This window comes from Phascolarctos cinereus, unplaced genomic scaffold, assembly GCF_003287225.1.
Source record: "Phascolarctos cinereus isolate Bilbo 61053 unplaced genomic scaffold, phaCin_HiC Scaffold_5;HRSCAF=322, whole genome shotgun sequence".
Lineage (NCBI taxonomy): Eukaryota > Metazoa > Chordata > Mammalia > Diprotodontia > Phascolarctidae > Phascolarctos > Phascolarctos cinereus.
In genome coordinates, this window is record NW_027555958.1 from 294,821,962 (window position 1) to 294,840,952 (window position 18,991).

The following is an 18,991-nucleotide window of genomic DNA, read 5'->3' on the forward strand; positions in this document are numbered from 1 at the left end:
TTTTCTGATTTCTTCTGATTTTCTTTTCAACAACCTTTAACCATGGAAAGAAGTTCTGAGTGTGATATAGCAGAAAAGATCACAGGTTTTAGAGTTGAGTAGACTTTGGTTAAAATCTCATCTCTGTTACTTCTTGTTAAAATTACTACCGGTGTGACTTTGAGCAAGTCATTTAAGCTCTCTGGCCTCAGTTTCTTCCTCTGCAAAATGAGAGATTTGGACTAGATGACCTCTGAGATCCCATCTTCCTCTAAATATATAAAACTATTCCCTTAGAAGTATAATGGATTTTGACTTAAATGCTGTTTGCTTTGATTAGTGTTCCAATATGCTGGCTAAATCTTTTAGAAGAACTGGAGTCTTCTAATATCTTATATCATTTTAACACAGTCACTTCTTGAACTAGAGAGAATCTGTAGAATAATTCAAGTACAGAAGAATACATACGTACTTCTAACTTCTCTTATGAAAGCTACTGTCTTTAGAACTTTCATGTTCAAAAGTCCTCAGTTATTCATAACAAATAGCCATTTATATCTTTGGATTTCAGATATATCTCACATTGGAGATGTTACAGATGTCCTTTTTGGTTGCTAAACTGATTATGCAGTTTAAAAGTTAAGATTTTTTAAAAGTTGAAAGGAATCAGTTTTTATTATTAAAATAACAAATTGTATCTGAATGACTTACTTCAACCTACCTAACATTGTGATCATTAATTATGTGATCTTGAGATTGTATATATTGCAACTAAAGTCCAAACTGACAAAATATTTAGCCGTCTTTTAGAGAAAAGGGAATAGGTTTGTTCACCAAGTAAAGTATGTCATCCAGACACCTTAAGTCTTTAATGAATATTGATCTTCAGTGATGTCATTTTGGGGGTGATACTGTTTAAAATCCCTCCTTTTCATATCTCCTCAGTTAATACTGACTAGCCAAAGTTTGGGGTTTTGCTGTAACATTCTAGAGCATCTCAAGCAGGACAGCCCTGAAGCACTGAGTCCCTAGGCCCTTTGAGGATGACTGGCAAAGACAACGTGACTCAAGGTAGCTTTTCAACCACTTTTGGTAATGAGTTTAATTTTCTTAGGTTTGGCCAGATTTTTTAAAGAGAACAAAAATGATAGAAACACTGCATATTCACTGACGAATCTGTTGGCTGTCTCTAAGTAGCTTGTTTAAATTTTTACTTAAAATTATATAGGGAATAAATTAAAATGTATAGAAAATATTTTTGAAAAACTATATGCCATAAGGGGCAGCTCGGTGGCGCAGTGGATAGAGCACCGGCCCTGAAGTCAGGAGGACCTGAATTCAAATCCAGCCTCAGACCAAACACTTGACATTTCCTAGCTGTGTGACCCTGGGAAAGTCACTTAACCCCAATTGCCTAAAAGCAAAAAAAAAAAAATTATATGCCATAGGAAGACAATATATAGTGATTAAAATTACCTAACAGTATAAATAACATGTTTTATTTAAAGATAACCAGGTCAGGATTGGTTAACTGGAAATGGGGCTATTATTTTTTTTTCTTTTTTTTTGGTGAGGCAATTGGGGTTAAGTAACTTGCCCAGGGTTACACAGCTAGGAAGTGTTAAGTGTCTGAGGCCAGATTTGAACTAAGGTCCTTTGGACTCCAAGGCCAGTGCTCTATCTACTGCGCCACCTAGATGCCTGGGGCTATTATTTAGGAGAGAATTATTAACATGGTTTTTCAGTGTATACATATTCTTAACATTCAATCTATACCTAACTTATTTAGATTATTTTGAAAATTTATACAGATTTTCCATCCTGAAATTTCTTGGATCAGCACAAGAAGCAATGCTTCAGTTTTAGGTACTAGCATTTTAGCAACTAGTATATTCAGCTTGAGACCCAAATACAACACAAATACTCATTCAAAATTACTTAGCAACAATACTCACCAAATTTTAATGTAAATTTAGTTACAAGGTTTCCTAATGAGCACAGTGAATGAACCAGCTTTTGGGTTAGCTAGCTGTATCAGGGATGTAAATGTTGAATAATAATATCAGACATTTTCAACAAATGCTAATTTATTTCTTACCTGACAGTCTAAATTCAGTACAGTATTTGTTTTCATAACATCCAACATGTCTTATGTCAAACTTAACCAGTTTCTGTGCAGTGACTGTGGTGGGGTGATATATTTTATTTGGCTACCCTCAATGTAATTCATTCGGGCAGTTCTTTTAAGGCATATCAATGATCAAAATGGTTTCACTACAGTTTCTCCTGCATTCTCAATCAGTTTCTTCCGCACATCATCTAAAGAAAATTTATGTGGTGTGATTACACTCCTTTTTTTGCATACCAGGATTTCTAAAACTAGGAAGAACACTGACATTTAAAACATCAGTGTTTCTAGCCAAGGGTAGTTCAATTAAATTTCATCAGTACATTATATTATAGTTTAACTCATGCTAGAATTGTTAAAACCCAAGGTCTTCTGAGCCACATAATACCAACATTTAATATTAATGAATAAATTATTCAAGTTCAATACAAAGATATTAAGTGATGAGAAACAGAAAAAGCCAAGCTTTCAGGAGCTCTCAAAAAAATACAGAAGCAAACTAATGAACACAACTACACAAAATATACACTAACCAATTGTAAACCAAACTAGCTAAAGAGTAACTTTAAAAAAAATACATTTTAGAACCTCGTGATACCCTCTTAAAAGCAGCAAAACCAAGGGTATTAGAACTATCATTATTTCAGTTGCTGTGCAGCAAGTCTTTCTAAAAGATCCAGATAATGGAAATGTTATGTTTTGATTCAATTTAAATACTTTAAAATTGGCAACATTTAATAATTGATATTATAATTAAATTTTAAAGAATATATACAAATGATTTGAACAGGTTTTATATTCAGTAACTTGCATGGTTTTTACACTGGCACTTTTATCACTAATTTAGGAGAATCAGATGCAATTCCCTCCATAAATTTATGCGCTAAGATTTCAAATTTATAAATATGGTAGTATTTTAATATTAAATTTTTACATGAATATTGGGTACAGCCTTGTTTTCCTTTGGTTCCCAGGTATTATCCAGTTTTGCAAGGAAAACGCTTTTATATCACAATCAAAACTTGTCTTGGTTACAAGACTGTAGTCCTAGTTGGGTTACAGTCACTTAAATTCATTATTTGGAATTATTACTTACTAAGGCAAACTTAAATGAAACTTATCATCTAGAAGAATTTCACATTTGCGTTTACCTGCACTGCAGAATAGGTTTAAGTAATACTTTAGTTGTTAGGAAATACTCATTTTACTTAAACTAACCTGTTATCTTTGACTAGCTAGAATTCGTAGAGTAGTCAACTTTACCTTTGAGAGTTCACTTTTAACTATTCTGATCCATTAGAAATAGTATTCTAGATTTTTTTTAAAAATAGAAGTCGAACTTCATTAAGGTATTAACTTTAAATCTGGGAGAAAATTAATGTACTGAAATTCTCAAGCTTGAAAAGTTCATTAAAATTACTTTAGAATGTCTTGATGCATTTACTTAACAGCTTTTATTCGTCACGTTTTGCTGGCATTTCCTTAACGTTTGTTTGTTTCACCTCTCTGGTTCATAGGATTGCTGCTATTTATACTTTCATGGACTTTATCTTCACAGTTTACTATATCCTGTAAAGCCTTCTCCACATCTGCTTGGCCAGCAGTACTGGCTGTTTTGGGCAAGGTCATCTGCAGTGCACACCATAGGGTAGTGCGTGCTTTCCGAGTAGCCACGCACATCTCTTTAATTGCTGAGGCAAGGGCAAATACATCTAAAAAAAAAGTTAAATACATTTTAAATATAGTCCATGTTAGATACCATCTAAGAAATTCCTGAAATCTAAAAACCAAAACAAAAAACAACTGAACAAAAAAAACCATCTGGCATTATAGCCAAAGTAAAGTTGATTATAATATTACTCTATTCAAGAAGGATGGCTATTTCCTGAGCTAAAGACATTCTGTTGTTAAGTATGGGTGTGGGTTTTTTGGAGTTCTTTTGGTTGTTGTTTGTTTCTTTGTGATTACTAGGGAAAATGACCTATGCTTTATCTGGGGCACTGATTTTTGTCTCAGTTGCACAAATAGAAGTCAAAAGGCTTCCAAAGAAAAGCTAAAAGGAACACTTTTTAATTCTGAAGGATGTAAAAAGTTATCAGAATTGCGTTTCTTCTGAGTTTTTAAAATCTTAGTTAAATTTGTCTAATTACTCCAAGTTCTACTGCTAGCTAAAGTTTTAGAAATGTTCCTTAAGCCTCTGATCGAACATAAAATTAATGTACTCTTATAGTAACACTCTAGACTTAGTATCATCTTACCAAAGAAGGAATATTGATTGGTACCTCTGTCATCTTGGCATCTAAGAACTCCTTGCCTTTGCCGATTTGAAGCATTTACAATTTCATCCTTTCTACGTGACTGTACAATGTGGATAGACTCCAAGTGTCTATCAAGAGCAGTAGAAATATTGGCATGAAGGGGAGAGCTTCGAAGACGTTCCATTTTGCCAAGTAAAGCCACAACCTGTAGGAAGTATTTTAAAGTTAGGTAAGGCATATAACCATAATTCCTTGCCTCAAACTTCAGCAAAAATAAATTCGTATTTGAAGAAGAACATTAAAATCACTTATCTGCTATTAAAAGTTCATCTCAGAAGTTTCAGTGTCTGACTTCAAGAACTTAGCAACATTGAAAAGGTTAAATTTATTGGTAGGTGTTAATAATAGGCAGATATAAGACAAGGGGCTAATATTTTTTAGCACTTGGGGGAACATCTTAAGCAAATAGGTTTCATATATAAAAAGCATTAAATTTCAAAGGAAGGTCTCCTAGGTTGATTAACCTTGAACTTGTTAAGTCATATTAATCTATTTCCCCATCTGCAGAAAATGGAAATAAAGCCTCTCCCCTACCTACTTCTTAGAGATGTGAAGACAGAATGAGATAGGATTTTTATTATTGTGACTGTTAAAAGATTCCACAGCTGTAAACATTACCCAAAGAAATTTGGGAAGAAAGCAGTTTATTCCTATTGGTTACTATGCTAAAAAATGTTTCTATAGTGTCACTTTCATTTCAGTAGGCATACACTCTTTTGAAACATTAGGAGATGCAAGCCACATAGATGTGGACTGTTCTATGGTTCGCTTCAAGTTCTTAAAACAGTGAGTAGTTTTCTCTAACAATTAGGATTTCACAGAGCAAATCAATAACTGTCCCCAGAAGCTAGCTGCTGCTGATTCTAACTACATACAGTAGAGCACAGTTGTTCTAAAAAACCCTTGAGAAGCTGAAATCACTGAGTCACTGCTTCTTGACTTATCAAAATCATGTCTTTTTGGATTGAGCGTATGTCAAATCAGGCCCATAGATTCTCTCAAGAAAACAGGTTTATAGGAGAAAAGAAAGTGTTTCACTACATCTTAGACTCCTAGAAAACAAAACACTACACCAAAACCACAAGCCAATAACTTATTATTATTATTATTATTATTATTATTATTATTGTTTAAGAAAAGCAAAGAGCTACTTAAAGGATAAGGAAAAGAAAATGCGATGAAATTTTATGTCGTTTTATAGGTTTCTGAAAAATCCCACAAAATAAAAAACACTGGAAAACTACATAAGTTGTATAACCAAAAGCAGTTTCAACCTTTGAATATTTCTGAATAACATTGCTATTTATCTATAATAAAATTACTAAAACTTATGTACCCAAAGCCTGTAAGTTAATGTATAACTAGAAGGAGCATTCTAGTTTTTAGATCCTCTCTTCTTATGACTCTTTGTTTTATTATAAGAAGCTTACCATAGAGCTATATAGATTTTAACCAGAAGTAATTTTTATAAAAATAAACTAGTTTTTAAATTATAAATTAACATGATAATATTTAAATGCAATCCATGACATTTCTAGTTTATTTTAAATTGCTGGACATTTTTCTCAGCATAAATATTTCCCTTGGATTAAAAAGACATTTTCTGAAAATTTTAACTGATTGGATATAAACAGGTTCAATAGTCTATAAGAACTGAAAAAAACAAGCCTGCTTCTAGGGAGGGAGACTAATAGTTTGTTTATATTAACAGCTTAAGGACAAAGGATACAATTAGGAAATAAATGTAAGTCAACTCTACTTATTATTTCTTGATTCATAAAAGCTTCTGTTAAGTCACAGAGATAACCTGATTTTTTTGAACACTTAATTTTATAACTTCAAAGGCATGTTTAAAAGTTCTACTTGGAAAGTGTTTTAACTTTTAAATAAGATTTTAAAGAAGTACTTACAAAGTACTACCCCAAAATCCAAAAATTACAAAGCAGATGTTTTTTGGGGGGAAGTGTATGATTATTCCCAATAACAAAGGATTCATTTCAAGATTCCAGCAAAGTTCCCTACTGTTTTAAAAATACGATATTACACAACTGTCCAAGAACATAACTCTATAGTATCATGTAAAGTTAGGTGCATATATTGCTTATTGAATGAGCTGAATGAATGATGCATAGCTGAGAAAATTAAGAATTACAAGCCTTATGTTTTACAGTGTGCACACTACAAATGTGAACTCCCCACTGAAGCTATCTTTGTAAGAAATTTGGGGAAAATTTTTGGTGTTGATATTTGGGAAGAAGTTCTTCCTAAATATTTAAAAATTTTTCTATCCATTAAAGCTTCGTTAATTACCAGTTTAGGTTGAAGTGTAATCTTTTAAGCTGTTGGTAAAGGAATTTTTGATTTATAAAGGTCCTCACTATTTTCAAAATAACTTTTAAATAAATGGCACTTCTTTCTAAATATTTATCTTTATGCTAAGACAAAACATGGAAAATTATTTTTAAAAATCTAATGCAAATGAGATTTTAAAAATCCTCAAAAGTCTTAGATATTAAAAAAATACATGAACCAATTTAAATATAGTGGTGGTGTTTTTTTTTTAAACAGCTTACTCTGGCTTGTTCTCGTAATTCATCCACAATTAGGCGATCAACTCGTGATGGGTTAGAGGTCAGCCTTGGAATTGGAGTGTTATTAGTACTGGAAACTTTTTTCCCTGGATAGTTCTTGGCAAGAGCCAATTCAGTCTAAGAAAAATTGCAAAAGTTTAGACATCTAATTTTTTCAAAATATTATCAAACAATGAATAATAGTTTTCATATGCACATACATGTATATATCCCATATAAGCCTAGTCTTTACCATTCTATGGCTAAACTCAGTGCATGTAAACTTGCCCACTGAAGTCAAGTACCAAGGAAGCTTCAATCTGCTGAGGTATGCAAGGATTAAAAAATTCTATTAAATCTAATGCTTAATGTTAATCTTAATGCTTCTCTATGTGAAGTTTTCATTTCCTTTAAAAATAGTAAATAAGTAAATAACTGCTTAATTAAGGAAGATAACTTGGGACTTGAGGTCTCTAAGTCATATGGTTATACTAAAATGTTCACTTTTGGCTATTCCATATAGCAGTCTATACTTATTTTGCTAAACAAAGCATTTGTAAAATATACTAGTAATCTTTTCTCAAAATTATTTTTAATGGTTTTTTCAACATTGAGATTGACACAAATTCAATTCTGATATTAAAGATTTTTGTCCTTTTAGTTTATTTCTGGGATAATTTTTCTGTATTATCTCGTCTCTGTGCATGTAAAAACACACTGCAATTTTTAACACTACAGAATAAAGAGTTTAGCTTCATTAGTAAGATAGGCTATTCTTGAACTAACGTGGTGATAATACTGAAAACTGACAGAGCTGGCATCATACTACAATTAATTTACTCCTATATACATAGCTGTTTTTGTGTTACCTTTTTTCTCTCCTTTTCTAATGCTCTCCACTGTTCATAGCACTCCTCCAGACGAATGTGAAGTTCACTAGCTGGTCCACTTCGGGTTTTAATTGGTCTTTGAAATCCAAAGGTTGGCACAAAACCAGAAAAGGAATTATCACCATACATCATATCATTGAAATAAGGATACAAGTGACTTAAATCGTCACAAGAAAACAAATCGTAGGAATCCAATAGTGGAACAACAGAATGGCCAAATGGATGGGTAGATCTCAAGGGAAATCTATTTGAACCAAGTTGCTGAAAACTCTGATTATGCCTTAAGTCTCCCATCATGTAATTATTAGAAAAACACGAGGCTTGTGTACGATTCACACGGTTATTAACAATATTGTTGTCTCCACTTCCCTGTCGGTGGCTATTATAGTGACCTTGTGACTCCAACAGATCTTGATATGTATTTTGAGATAAACCATCTAAATGCTTCTGTCCTTCCTCAGGATCATAATGTCCAGTTTGGGGCTTAGCTTGAAAATTATGTTTGGTCACATTTTCAATGATCCCATACTGCTGAGCCGAATAGTTATCACAAAATCCATTTGGCTGCTTTATTTTTTTATCTGTAACTGATTCAAAGAGACTTTCTTCCCCAGTCTTGGTCAGTCCTTCCATATGACTGACAGACTGAATTCTTTCTGTACCATTGTAACTGAAATCAAAGCTAGAAAATGCTGAAGGATTTTCTTGGCAATATTTCTGAAACAAATTACTATTTTGGGTTAAATTTGTAGATGATAGTTGGGGAAAATCTGAAGAATGGCTACCACCTTTTGAGGCTGCATTTAAATGGCTATTCAATTTCATCAAGTTACCTTGATTTCGATATAGCACAGGAGTGCTGTTTTTTGTTTGTACATTCATCCAAGTTGGCCTACTTATGTTGATGCCTCCTGAAGATGTTGCTGAGTTCAATAATAAATTCACTGATTTAAAATATTCAGAATTCTGGGGCTCAGGTTTAGAAAACTGTACTTTTTCTGAGACGCTAGCAAAATCATTATTACCTGGGCAAGCTGTGTGAGATTTCAGACCGTATTCCGACTTTAACCCAAAATCAGCAGTGAATGCTGCCTCCTTTGTAAACTGCTTTTCTGTTAAATGTGGTGTAATTTTTGAAAATGTGAAATTCTGTTGGTCTTGTATAGTCTCCTCCATTTTTTTCTGATTTGTTGGTTTAACTTGAAATAACTTAGTGTATGTGTCTGTTTCTACAGCTGGTGTCTCAGGTGTTCCATTGGCTAATTTTTTGTTATCTTGAACACTAAAATTTGAACATTTATTTAGCTTAGCTTTATTGCGATGAGAATATTCTGGATATCTACAATAATCTGCATTTTCATTGTATCTATTGAATTGTGAAAGAAATATCTCTGCCCTTTTTTGCTGTAATGGTGCCTCAAGCCCTTTGGCACACATCTTATCTCTTCCATAAGGGTAAGCATCAACCCCTGATTCTTTCATGATATCAGACAGGCCAGCTTGTGGTGTAAAACAGTTTTTGATAAATGGATATTCTTGGAATGTTGTCTTAGTGGTATCATTTGTCTGAATATTATAACAGTTGGAATGATCACTTCGTGAGGGGTACATCCATTGCTCTTCAAGGTCTAAGCTAGTAAATCCATGATAAAGTTCATCTATTTTCTGTTGTGGTGTGAGATTACTACTGTGCAGGTACTGCTTTTCCACTGCTGAGACAGATTCGCCACTATAAAAAGCTTGTTGAGAGATGGCTGTATCTACTGGCCTTTTAGTTTCTGACAAGAGGTCATGGTGATCTGCAAATCTGCTTGTATTCACAGGCCAAACTGACTTTAAGTTGGAGGAGCAGGTCCTAGAACAAGTAAATATGTTTAATTACAACTTGGACTTTAAAGACTTTTCCCCAGTGGAGAATGTGAGAAAGGAGTTGCAGTATCTCAATTTTGTCCCACTCAGCTCTTCTCCAATTATCCACAGCACATTATCAACCTTTTACTTATATCACAGAAATTTTTAGAGGATAATGGTAGCTATTTCCTGTCGGAAATAACATAAATGAAATAACTTTCTTAACTTCACTCTCTCTTCATTGTACTTTTTCCTGTGGGCAACTCAAGTCAATGAATAAAATCCCACTATAGCTTCTCATTAACTATATATAGTGAGCAGAGCATAAAAGACTTTTTCTTTTGATTGGCTTATTTTTACTGATAAAAGACAAAATTAATTTAAAGAAAAAATAAAGTTCTGGAGAGTCTATATTTTTTCATAATAAAAAGGGATGTGTTCTGATGAAGCTGTATTTGAAATTAGAATATTTTAATTGGCTACATATGTACTGCAAAGTTCCTGTTTAGGAAATATTCAAAACCCATAGCTTCTGGGTAGGATTTTTCCACAACCAAATAAAACAATTAAGTAAGGTGTCTTTTTTAACAATTAATTTTACTTTGTAAATAAAATCCGTATGTCTTTCTGGATAGAAATCACGAAGTTTTTTCTTTGGAATCAATGTATAAAATGCCTGGAATTTATACAAACTCCTAATGCCAAGTTTTAGCCCATGTGACAAAATGTTTTGAATACTATAAGAACAATTCTTCTAATAAAAGGTATTAATAGTAATTGAAAAAATGAAAACACAGAATGAGGTTTTGAGTAACAGGGCTATAATGAATCACATCAATGAAGTTAAATCTAAAAGTGAATATGACTTAAGTCTCTGACTGCCAAATGATCCTCTATTCACTAAAAGAAGGTTAAGGATGAGGTTCAGACAATATATGCAGCTTAAAAGTTTCTTAAATGGTCGTATATAACATACTAACCCCTCAGCAAAATATGGCTGTGATTTATCTTGTTCTTCCAAAATGTTAGACACAAGTCCATATAAGTCTGTTTCACTGCCATAGTCATTTCTTTCAGTTTGAATCCTAAAAACAAATCACAGTTGGTGAAAACTAAATAGCACTTGTAAATTATTTTATCCTGTAATACAGTGTAATATTAATAGCTTACAGTTATATAGCACTTACTATGTGTGCCAGGCACTGTGCTAAGTGCTTTACAATTTATTATCTCATTTGATCCTCACAATTGTCTTTTTCTAGTCTTACTACCATTATCTTAATATTTAACCCTTGGAATGAATTTATTTTTGCATCTCAAACAGTGGTAGAAACTAAAAGAATAACATTTTTCACTTTGGCATTGAGTTCTACTTGCAAGGTAGTTGTGGTTTCCATTTCATTTCAAACCATATAGCCAATTCATAATATATAACTACTTCCTAGCCATTTCTCTATACACCAATACTGTACATTTTAGACTAAAGGAGATATAATTTTCTGTTCTGTGATGTCCAATCACCCATATACTTCAGCTATTGCTGAAAGCCACTTTCAAGTCCTATAACCCTTTATTCCATCAACACCTACTTAGTTTCTTTATAAAATATTTGAACCTGATTCTTTATTCAGTACTTTCCCCCAAATTTTGAAAATGAAGTATATCCAGAGTAATACTGAAATCTTCCTTCAAATAACTTAAGACTTGGGCAGCTAGGTGGCACAGTGGATAGAGCACTGGTCCTGGAGTTAGGAGGACCTGAGTTCAAATGTGGCCTCAGACACATAACACTCACTAGCTTTGTGACCCTAGGCAAGTCATTTAACCCTAATTGCCTCACCAAAAAAAAAAACAAACCCAAAAAAACCCACAACCCAAAAAAACAAACAAATCACTCAGGACTTTAAAGGGACTAATGTAGGTACAGTATTAGTCAAGGGACCTAGGTTTCTAGACCTAGTTTTGCTACTAATAACTAATTGTGTGAACTTGGGCCAAAAATTAACTTCTTTAGATTTCAGTTACTTGTAAAATAAAGAGCTGGCCTAGTTCAGGTATTCTTAACCTGTATCATGGACCCCTATAGCAATCTGGTAAGTGTATAGGCAACTTTTTTAAAAATATTTTTTTAAATGCATAAGACACATAGCATTAGAAAGGAAACTAGTTTTATGGAAATACAGTTATCAAAATAGTCTTCCAAACAAGTTCATGGACCTCAGGTTAAGAACAGTAGAAAAAGCAGTAAATGTGGAATCTGAGAATTGCTGATTTAGAGCTAGAAGAGACCTTACAGGTAATCAAATGTAGCCCTCTCATTGTAAAATTTGTGAATTATATATAGTCCCTGAATTTTCTGAAATGTAGAACTTTCCCAATAAATCTGGGGTGGAGGGGAAGCTAATCAGAACTCCTGGGCTAGATAAATTATTGCTGTTGTCCTTAAGAGCAAGAACTTTCAGTTTTTTTGTCTTTGTATCCACACATGATTAGCATAGTGCCTAGAACACAGGAGTTTAACAGAAGCTAATTATGTTCTAAACAATAATTTTTCTTCCCCTTCCTCACTATAAAAAAATTCTTTTCCTTAAAAATTTTAGTGTTGAGATATTTTAGATATAATATCTATTATCTGTATAGCTCTCTACATTTGAAAATTATTTCATGTAAATTATCTTATTGAGATAATTTCCAATAGGACTAGCATCTTAGGTGTTTTACCTTGAGTTAATTTTTTTTTAAAGTTCCAGTATTTTTCAATTAATAAGAACCAAAGTTAAAAATAACTCTAAATGGTATATACTGCCTCTTGTTAATTAAGGGTCAAAGTCAAGTAAAAGTGTGTTTTTTCTGGTATCATCCTTTTGATAAATCTGTTAATGGACTAACTACCAAAGACTTATAAAGGAAAACCTAGGGAGATGGAAAGATAAGGAGACCAATACTTTTTAACCTAATAAAAAAGATAACTTCATAAATGGGAACTCCTAAATCAGATTTTATTAAATATCTTACTACAAGGGAAAAAATGAAAAAGATACCAAATAGCTATTAAATTAATAATTTTATTGAAGGTAGCCTGTTCAAGTTATTTTTAAAACAGTGAATAAATAAAACTAATGCCAACCAATCACAATCCTGGTATAGAGTCACATGGCTGACATCAGAGTTTAAGGATGTCTGTATTATAGGAAAAAAAGTAGAATATATATCTTTATGTACTTAGTAGATATGATCCATTGTATAATCAAATCAGCGTTATATGTGAAGCCTCTCTATACAAAGGTTTCATTTTTATGCAATTTAGAACAGCAAATAGAAATATATAGTCCTCCAATATGCCTCCAAAACTAGATGATTTCTGATAATATTGTGGTTCATCTTGAAAAGAAATGTAAAATGGGCCTGTGTATTTACATGCCACATATAGTTAAATTAAGCTGGTAAACATAGTAATTGGATATTTTGTTCACCCTAATCTTTCCCTCCTTCTAATTTGCAAATGACTTTATTCAACTTAAAACCTAATTTAAACTTATATGTCTTATTCATTAATTTACCTGTTCTTTACATTGATTTGAGAATTAGTAGGTTGCTTGATATCATCTCCATATGTTGACCATGGTGCTTGGAAAAGGGAAGAATCAACAGAACTTGAATATTCTGTGGATGAAGAAAGTGGAGTATATGTCTGCCGTAAATCTACATTGTCTTCACTCTGAAATTTATAAAAAACATTTTAGTAATATTTATAAGTACTGCATTTATTTTCTTGTATTCTGCTATTGACAGAATGTTAGTTATGTGATAAAAAATATAAGCAGAAAGAACACAACAGAATTTGAGAGATATAACCTTAAATCAGTACTTAAGGGACTGTAGCTGTCATTGTATAGCTGAATATGTACAGTGACTGAATTTTTCATTTTTCATCTAGAAATCTCTTAGACTTTGCCTCTGCACAAATTATATAACTGAAATGCTCTATCTCATCTGAAAAAAGTGGGTAAAAAGTAACACTTTACATTTCCGTGTTGTTGTTTACAAAAGTATTTTCATATATCTCATTTGATTTTCAAAACAACTATCAGAGACAGGTAAGACCAGTATTATCTCTATTTTAGTGATAAGGAAACTGAGTCTTTTGGAGATAAAATGACTTGCCCAGTGTATTAGGTTGATGAGTAGCAGCACCAGGACTATAACTTAGGTTTTCAGATTCAGCCCAGTGCTGGCCAACAATAAAATTTTAAAGCTGTTTCTACTTCTATAATGTTCTCTCGCTCCCCTCTTCCTCCCTCTTTACACCTGTTGAATTCCTATTCCTGTCCATCTTTTATAGTCTAACTGAAATGCCAACTCTTCTGTGGAGTCTTCCCTGATTCCTCCCCAGTAACGACATCCCACTCAGTCCTCAAAGCACTATGTTTTGTAACTTTCTAATACCATGGTCATAAAATACTGTGTATTACAGCACTCTACTAGACTGAAGGTCCCTTGAGGACAGGGACAATGCCTTGTCTAAACTTTGTATCTCTGCCAGCACATATTGTGATTCACTCAGTATGCACTTATGTTTATTATTGTTGTTTCTACTATACAACACTACCTGTCTCTCACTCTATTCATTTACCACTTGTATTTTTAAAAAATTTAATAACTTTCACTATTTGAAGGGCTCCAGCTCAGGTTTTTGTAAAGAAAATTGTAACAAAATACAATAAACAACAAAATTCATAGGCTCATATATATACTTCATTAACAATGTTTGAAATGTAATAAAGCTAATTTTAAGTTATTAATAATAGAAAATTTTTATAAGTGAACTCCAAAATTATAGATTCACTCAGTCCTACAAAGAGGAAATGATAAAGCTAGAGGTGACCTTTAACCCTAAGTAACATGTAAATACAATAAAAATAGTATGACAAAGGGAAGGGGCAGTTAGGTGGCTCAGTAGATACAGCACTGGCCCTGGAGTCAGGAGGACCTGAGTTCAAATGTGACCTCAGACACATAATACTTCCTAACTGTGTGACTCTGGGCAGTCACTTAACCCCAACTGCCTCACTAAAAAATAAAAATAAATAAATAAGAATAACAAAGGGATCTGAAACTGGTTAAAAGTATTTTTAAACTAAACTATTCCTATGGATAATTTTGCCCATGATTTAAATTAAACATATATTAAAAATACTTTATTTGTACAATTTTGATTTTTTAATTTTATTCTAAATTAAATTTTCTTGTTAACTATTACCATCTTAATCAATGTCACTGAAACAATCAGTAACTCAAAGCACAGGATAATGATGGCTATAATGTTAGTAATACAGTCAACACTTAAATATGTTTAAAAAGAGCTCTTTTTAAAACCATCTTCAGAAGCTCAAATTATTTTGTAGCGTTTGCTGTTTTATTTTGACTATGATTATTATTTTGAACCTATACCTCAGAACCTTCTTGAGTAAAATGAGGTGCAGAACAACTACTTCACTGAAAATGAAAGTTCCACTAAAATTTTTACCTTTCCAGAATTCCAGTGGTATTAAATTTATAGGTTTTTTATTTTATTTTATGCTTAGGTACTTGGTATTGATTAATCTACTCATTTTTAGTTTTAACTTGTTCAAACTCGCTGTTTTTAGCCCACTTTTTAGTCCAACTGTTCATTTTTACTATTCAATTCTGTAGTGAAATACTTAGCCAATCAATCACTTTCATTTAATGTCTACAATGGTGAAGCCCTGGTATCTGGACCCAAATATGTTTTGAGGATGTTCTTTCATTTCAACTATATTTTGCATTGTAAATGAATTTTTATCCAGACTTGGGAAAAAAATCCAACTTTTTTTTAAAGGTCAATTTTTAGCTTAGTTTGCCAGGGAGTACTTCAATACTAAATCAATGTGGTAGAGATCCATTTATAAATACATGAAACATCTGGATCATTTTCCAGCTAAAATATGTATACAAATGTAACATGCAGATGTCCAGTGTGGACAAAACTAAATAGTCTGGATAGCTACCAGCCTCTAAATGTGAGTTATTATTATTATTACTAGATATAGCACTTTAAAGTTTACAAAGCACTTTTCTTACAAACACCCTATGAGGTAGGCAAGTATTATCCCCATTTAGAACACTGATTGTACAGATTTTTTGGGGCAGTGAAACTTCACTCACTTTTAAATTAAGCTCATTTTTGTAATGATGAGGAATATTTCTACACATTCAGACAACCTGACCTAATGAAAATTTCAAATGACAGTAATTTTAATTACACTAATAGGTTACCTTTTTAAAGCAAGTTTTAAGAGAGAAAAGTAGATAGTAGCACACAATCCAAGATATCAAAAAAGAGCAAGAAGCTAATAAAAACTTTTACCCTTAAATTACCTGATGTTTGGATTTATGTAGGCCTATAATAAATAGCTTTTAAATATGCTTAAAAGAGTCTTCAAAGTTAAGAAATTAATGTAAAAGAGTTTCCTTAACATTTTTGTGGTCACATTAAACTGAGGATAGGATGAAAACATTTAATAAAAAATGCTAAGTATTCAATAGAACAAATTTTCAAAGGTATGTATTCTGCAAATTCTCAGCTCCTCTTCTAACCAGAGATTCATCAACACTATGAGTTGGATAGTCTGTGGAGATGAATTTAATTGTAATAATTTGGTATACTTGACATTCCTTAACCTTTTAACATGGAATTAAAGTTTATTAATGAACCTGTGATTTGTAGCAATCATAGAAGGAAGTGGAGCCAGTCAACATCACACTGTTGAATACATCAGTTAATCGGCTGCTGGTATCTGCATTAATGTTCCAGCAGCGATTCGCACCTCCACGGAAAGCGACTTTAGGCTGCAGACAGGAATCGAAAAGAAAAGCATGAATAATGAAGGGAAATGTTGTACCCAATGAACTACGGCCCAAAGATTTATTTACCAATTTTTTTTGTAAAAGGAATCAGATTTCTATTCTTCAACAAGCAATTGATTTGTAACCCTTAACTGCTCGCTCTCCTCAAATCTCACTTCCCCAACACCAAATTGCTTCTTCCTCCTCCTCATCCATTTTCTAAACTTTTTAGACAAGATTAAAGAAGCCAAACAGTATCCATTCCATGAGTCCGGTGGGCTCATTGGGGCCCGGTGGGATGGTGAGCAAAGGATCTTTCCTTTCCAACTCTGCTCTTGGCTCTTCTGGTCTCGAGGTAAACTCAAATCTCTATTTGCAACTGGGGGTCGCTCCTCCCAGCTAATAAGTACGTCCCAGAATCCGTGTAATGAGATCCCACTGACTTCCCAATAAGTATGGGAAGAAAAAGGGAAGGAAGACAGAGGTACAAGACTACACAGCTAACTTCATTAAAACTATGCGGAAACGCAGTCAAATATCTTTTGGCATCTTCCTCCGACGTCAACTCACTCTAGCCCCTCCCAAATCCTTTTCTTCTCTCCCACCCCCATCCCCCACCTTGAGAGGCCTCTGACACCGTCAGCTCTGTCCTCCAGTCAGTCACACAGACCCTTTTCCCCCCTCTGGAGTCTTGGAACCTGTCAGCTCCAATCTTCCAGGTCCCCACATAGTGTCACCTCTGGACCCCAGTCCCTCAACAAGCCATTTTCTTCAAAAGACCCATGTGAATTCCACCGTTAGTTGTTAAGCGCCTACTACACGGAACAAGGTGCTGTGCTATTTTAGGCGCTGTCACCTCCGTCCATCTTCCTTTCCTCTCGTCTTTCATTATAGGGAACCTAGACCCGGAGCTCAAGATCCTCCCAACCCCCATATTCTCCCTTAGGGGGCCTGATCCTGACTTCCAGTCCTCCTCAATGCCCTTTCCTCAAGAGTTCCACACCCTATCGCCTCCAAATTCCCTTCCCTCAAGAGCCCAATATCTAGTCACCTCGGTCCTCCAGCCCGCCCCCAAATTCTCTTTCCTCACAGAGCCCCCTCAACTCATCACTCCTCTTTCCTCACTAGGGTCCCACACCCCGTCGTCTCCTCCTCAGCCGGCCTCACAATCCGCCGTCGTCACCTCCTTGGTCCCCCTTAGCCCTTCCCTTCACAAGAGCTCCACAGCCCGTCAGTCACCTCAGCTCCTCGGCCCTTCCCTCACAAAGGCCGCCATTGTCACCCCAGTCCCTCAGTCCTTCCTCACATACCACCGCTGTCACCTCTTAGTCCTCAGACCTGCCCCCAGGGTGGCCTGCCAGCCCGTCCTTTCCCTCACCCTCCATCACCTCCTCGGTTCATCCCTCACGGGGCCCCCACATCCCGTCACCTCCTCAGCCCTTCCCTCACACCTCGCCAGCTCCGCGCTCCCTCGGCCCCTCCCTCACAAGCGCCCCACGTCCCCTCAGGGGCTCCTTTCCCTGCCCTCGGGTCTCCCGTCCTGTCAGCCCCGCCGTCGGGCGCCGCTCCTTCGCCCCGCCCCCACCCCCCCGGAGCAGCTCGTCCCTCCCCAGGCCTCGGCACTCTTTTCCCGAAGTTCCTGCCGCGCTCGCAGCCCCGCAGCCCGCCCCGACCCGCGGCTCCAGCCCATGCCGGCTGTTTGACGGGGCGGCGGAGCGGCTGGGCCCGGGCCATCCGTCCTCCCTTCCGGCGCCTCGCCCGTGCCCGTGCCCAGCCGCTCCGGGGTCCCCCGACCCCCTTTACCTCCACACCCCGCCATCCCCTTGTCCTGCCTCCCTCGGGCTCGAGGGGGCTGGCGTGCATAGGGCAGGGGCCGGGCGGGCCGCCTCCGCCTCTCACCTCCATCGGGGGCCCCCCAGCCCCTCCGCGGTTAGGCTCGGCTCCCGGGGTCGGGAGTGAGGTGGGGCGTCGGGCCGCTGCTCCCCTCAGCCCGCACCCCGTCGCTCCCGCCGTCGCCTCCGCCCCCAGCGCAGCCTGAGGCCCGTCTGTGGGGAGGGGGGGGGGCCGGAGGGGAAGGGAGGGGCCGGGGGGGAAAGGCCGTTACATTTCATACCCAAGGGCTCGCGACCTGGCACGCGACCTGGCACTGGCCCGTCCCCGCCCCCTCCAGCCTGCCCCCTCCCCCCGCCTCCCTCCCAGGTCCTCTTACCTCTCCCCAACAGCTGATTGGTCCCTCCAGGAGCCAATGGGCATCTCCTAACAAGACCCTGTTCCCCCAGAGACAGGGCAGAGGCCGTTAGCGTGCTCCTGCCTCTCCCGTGGCTTCGGCTTTTCCCGCGCAAAATATGAAGACTCGGGATTGGCTGAGGTGGGACAGGGGCGGCGTGG

General features: G+C 36.0%; 1 protein-coding gene across 1 annotated transcript; it reads right to left on the reverse strand.

Moving 5' to 3' along the window:
- Positions 1–2,048: 2,048 nt before the first annotated feature.
- Positions 2,049–18,624, reverse strand: MEIOC (meiosis specific with coiled-coil domain). The gene is made up of 8 exons (XM_020997744.1): positions 18,503–18,624; positions 16,472–16,606; positions 13,297–13,454; positions 10,717–10,821; positions 7,865–9,740; positions 6,999–7,133; positions 4,390–4,570; positions 2,049–3,819 (listed from the first exon to the last, which is right to left on the reverse strand). The coding sequence occupies exons 1-8, from the start codon at positions 18,506–18,508 to the stop codon at positions 3,590–3,592; spliced, it is 2,826 nt and encodes a 941-aa protein (XP_020853403.1). The 5' UTR covers positions 18,509–18,624; the 3' UTR covers positions 2,049–3,589.
- Positions 18,625–18,991: the final 367 nt, after the last annotated feature.

Bases quoted from the DNA above. Each gene is read 5' to 3' on its own strand.
- MEIOC (XM_020997744.1), bottom strand. The intron at 9,741-10,716 runs GTTAGTATGTTA...TACTTGTTCTAG, and splicing joins CAGCCATATTTTGCTGAGGG to GACCTGCTCCTCCAACTTAA. The intron at 4,571-6,998 runs GTAAGCTGTTTA...TACTTCCTACAG, and splicing joins AATTACGAGAACAAGCCAGA to GTTGTGGCTTTACTTGGCAA.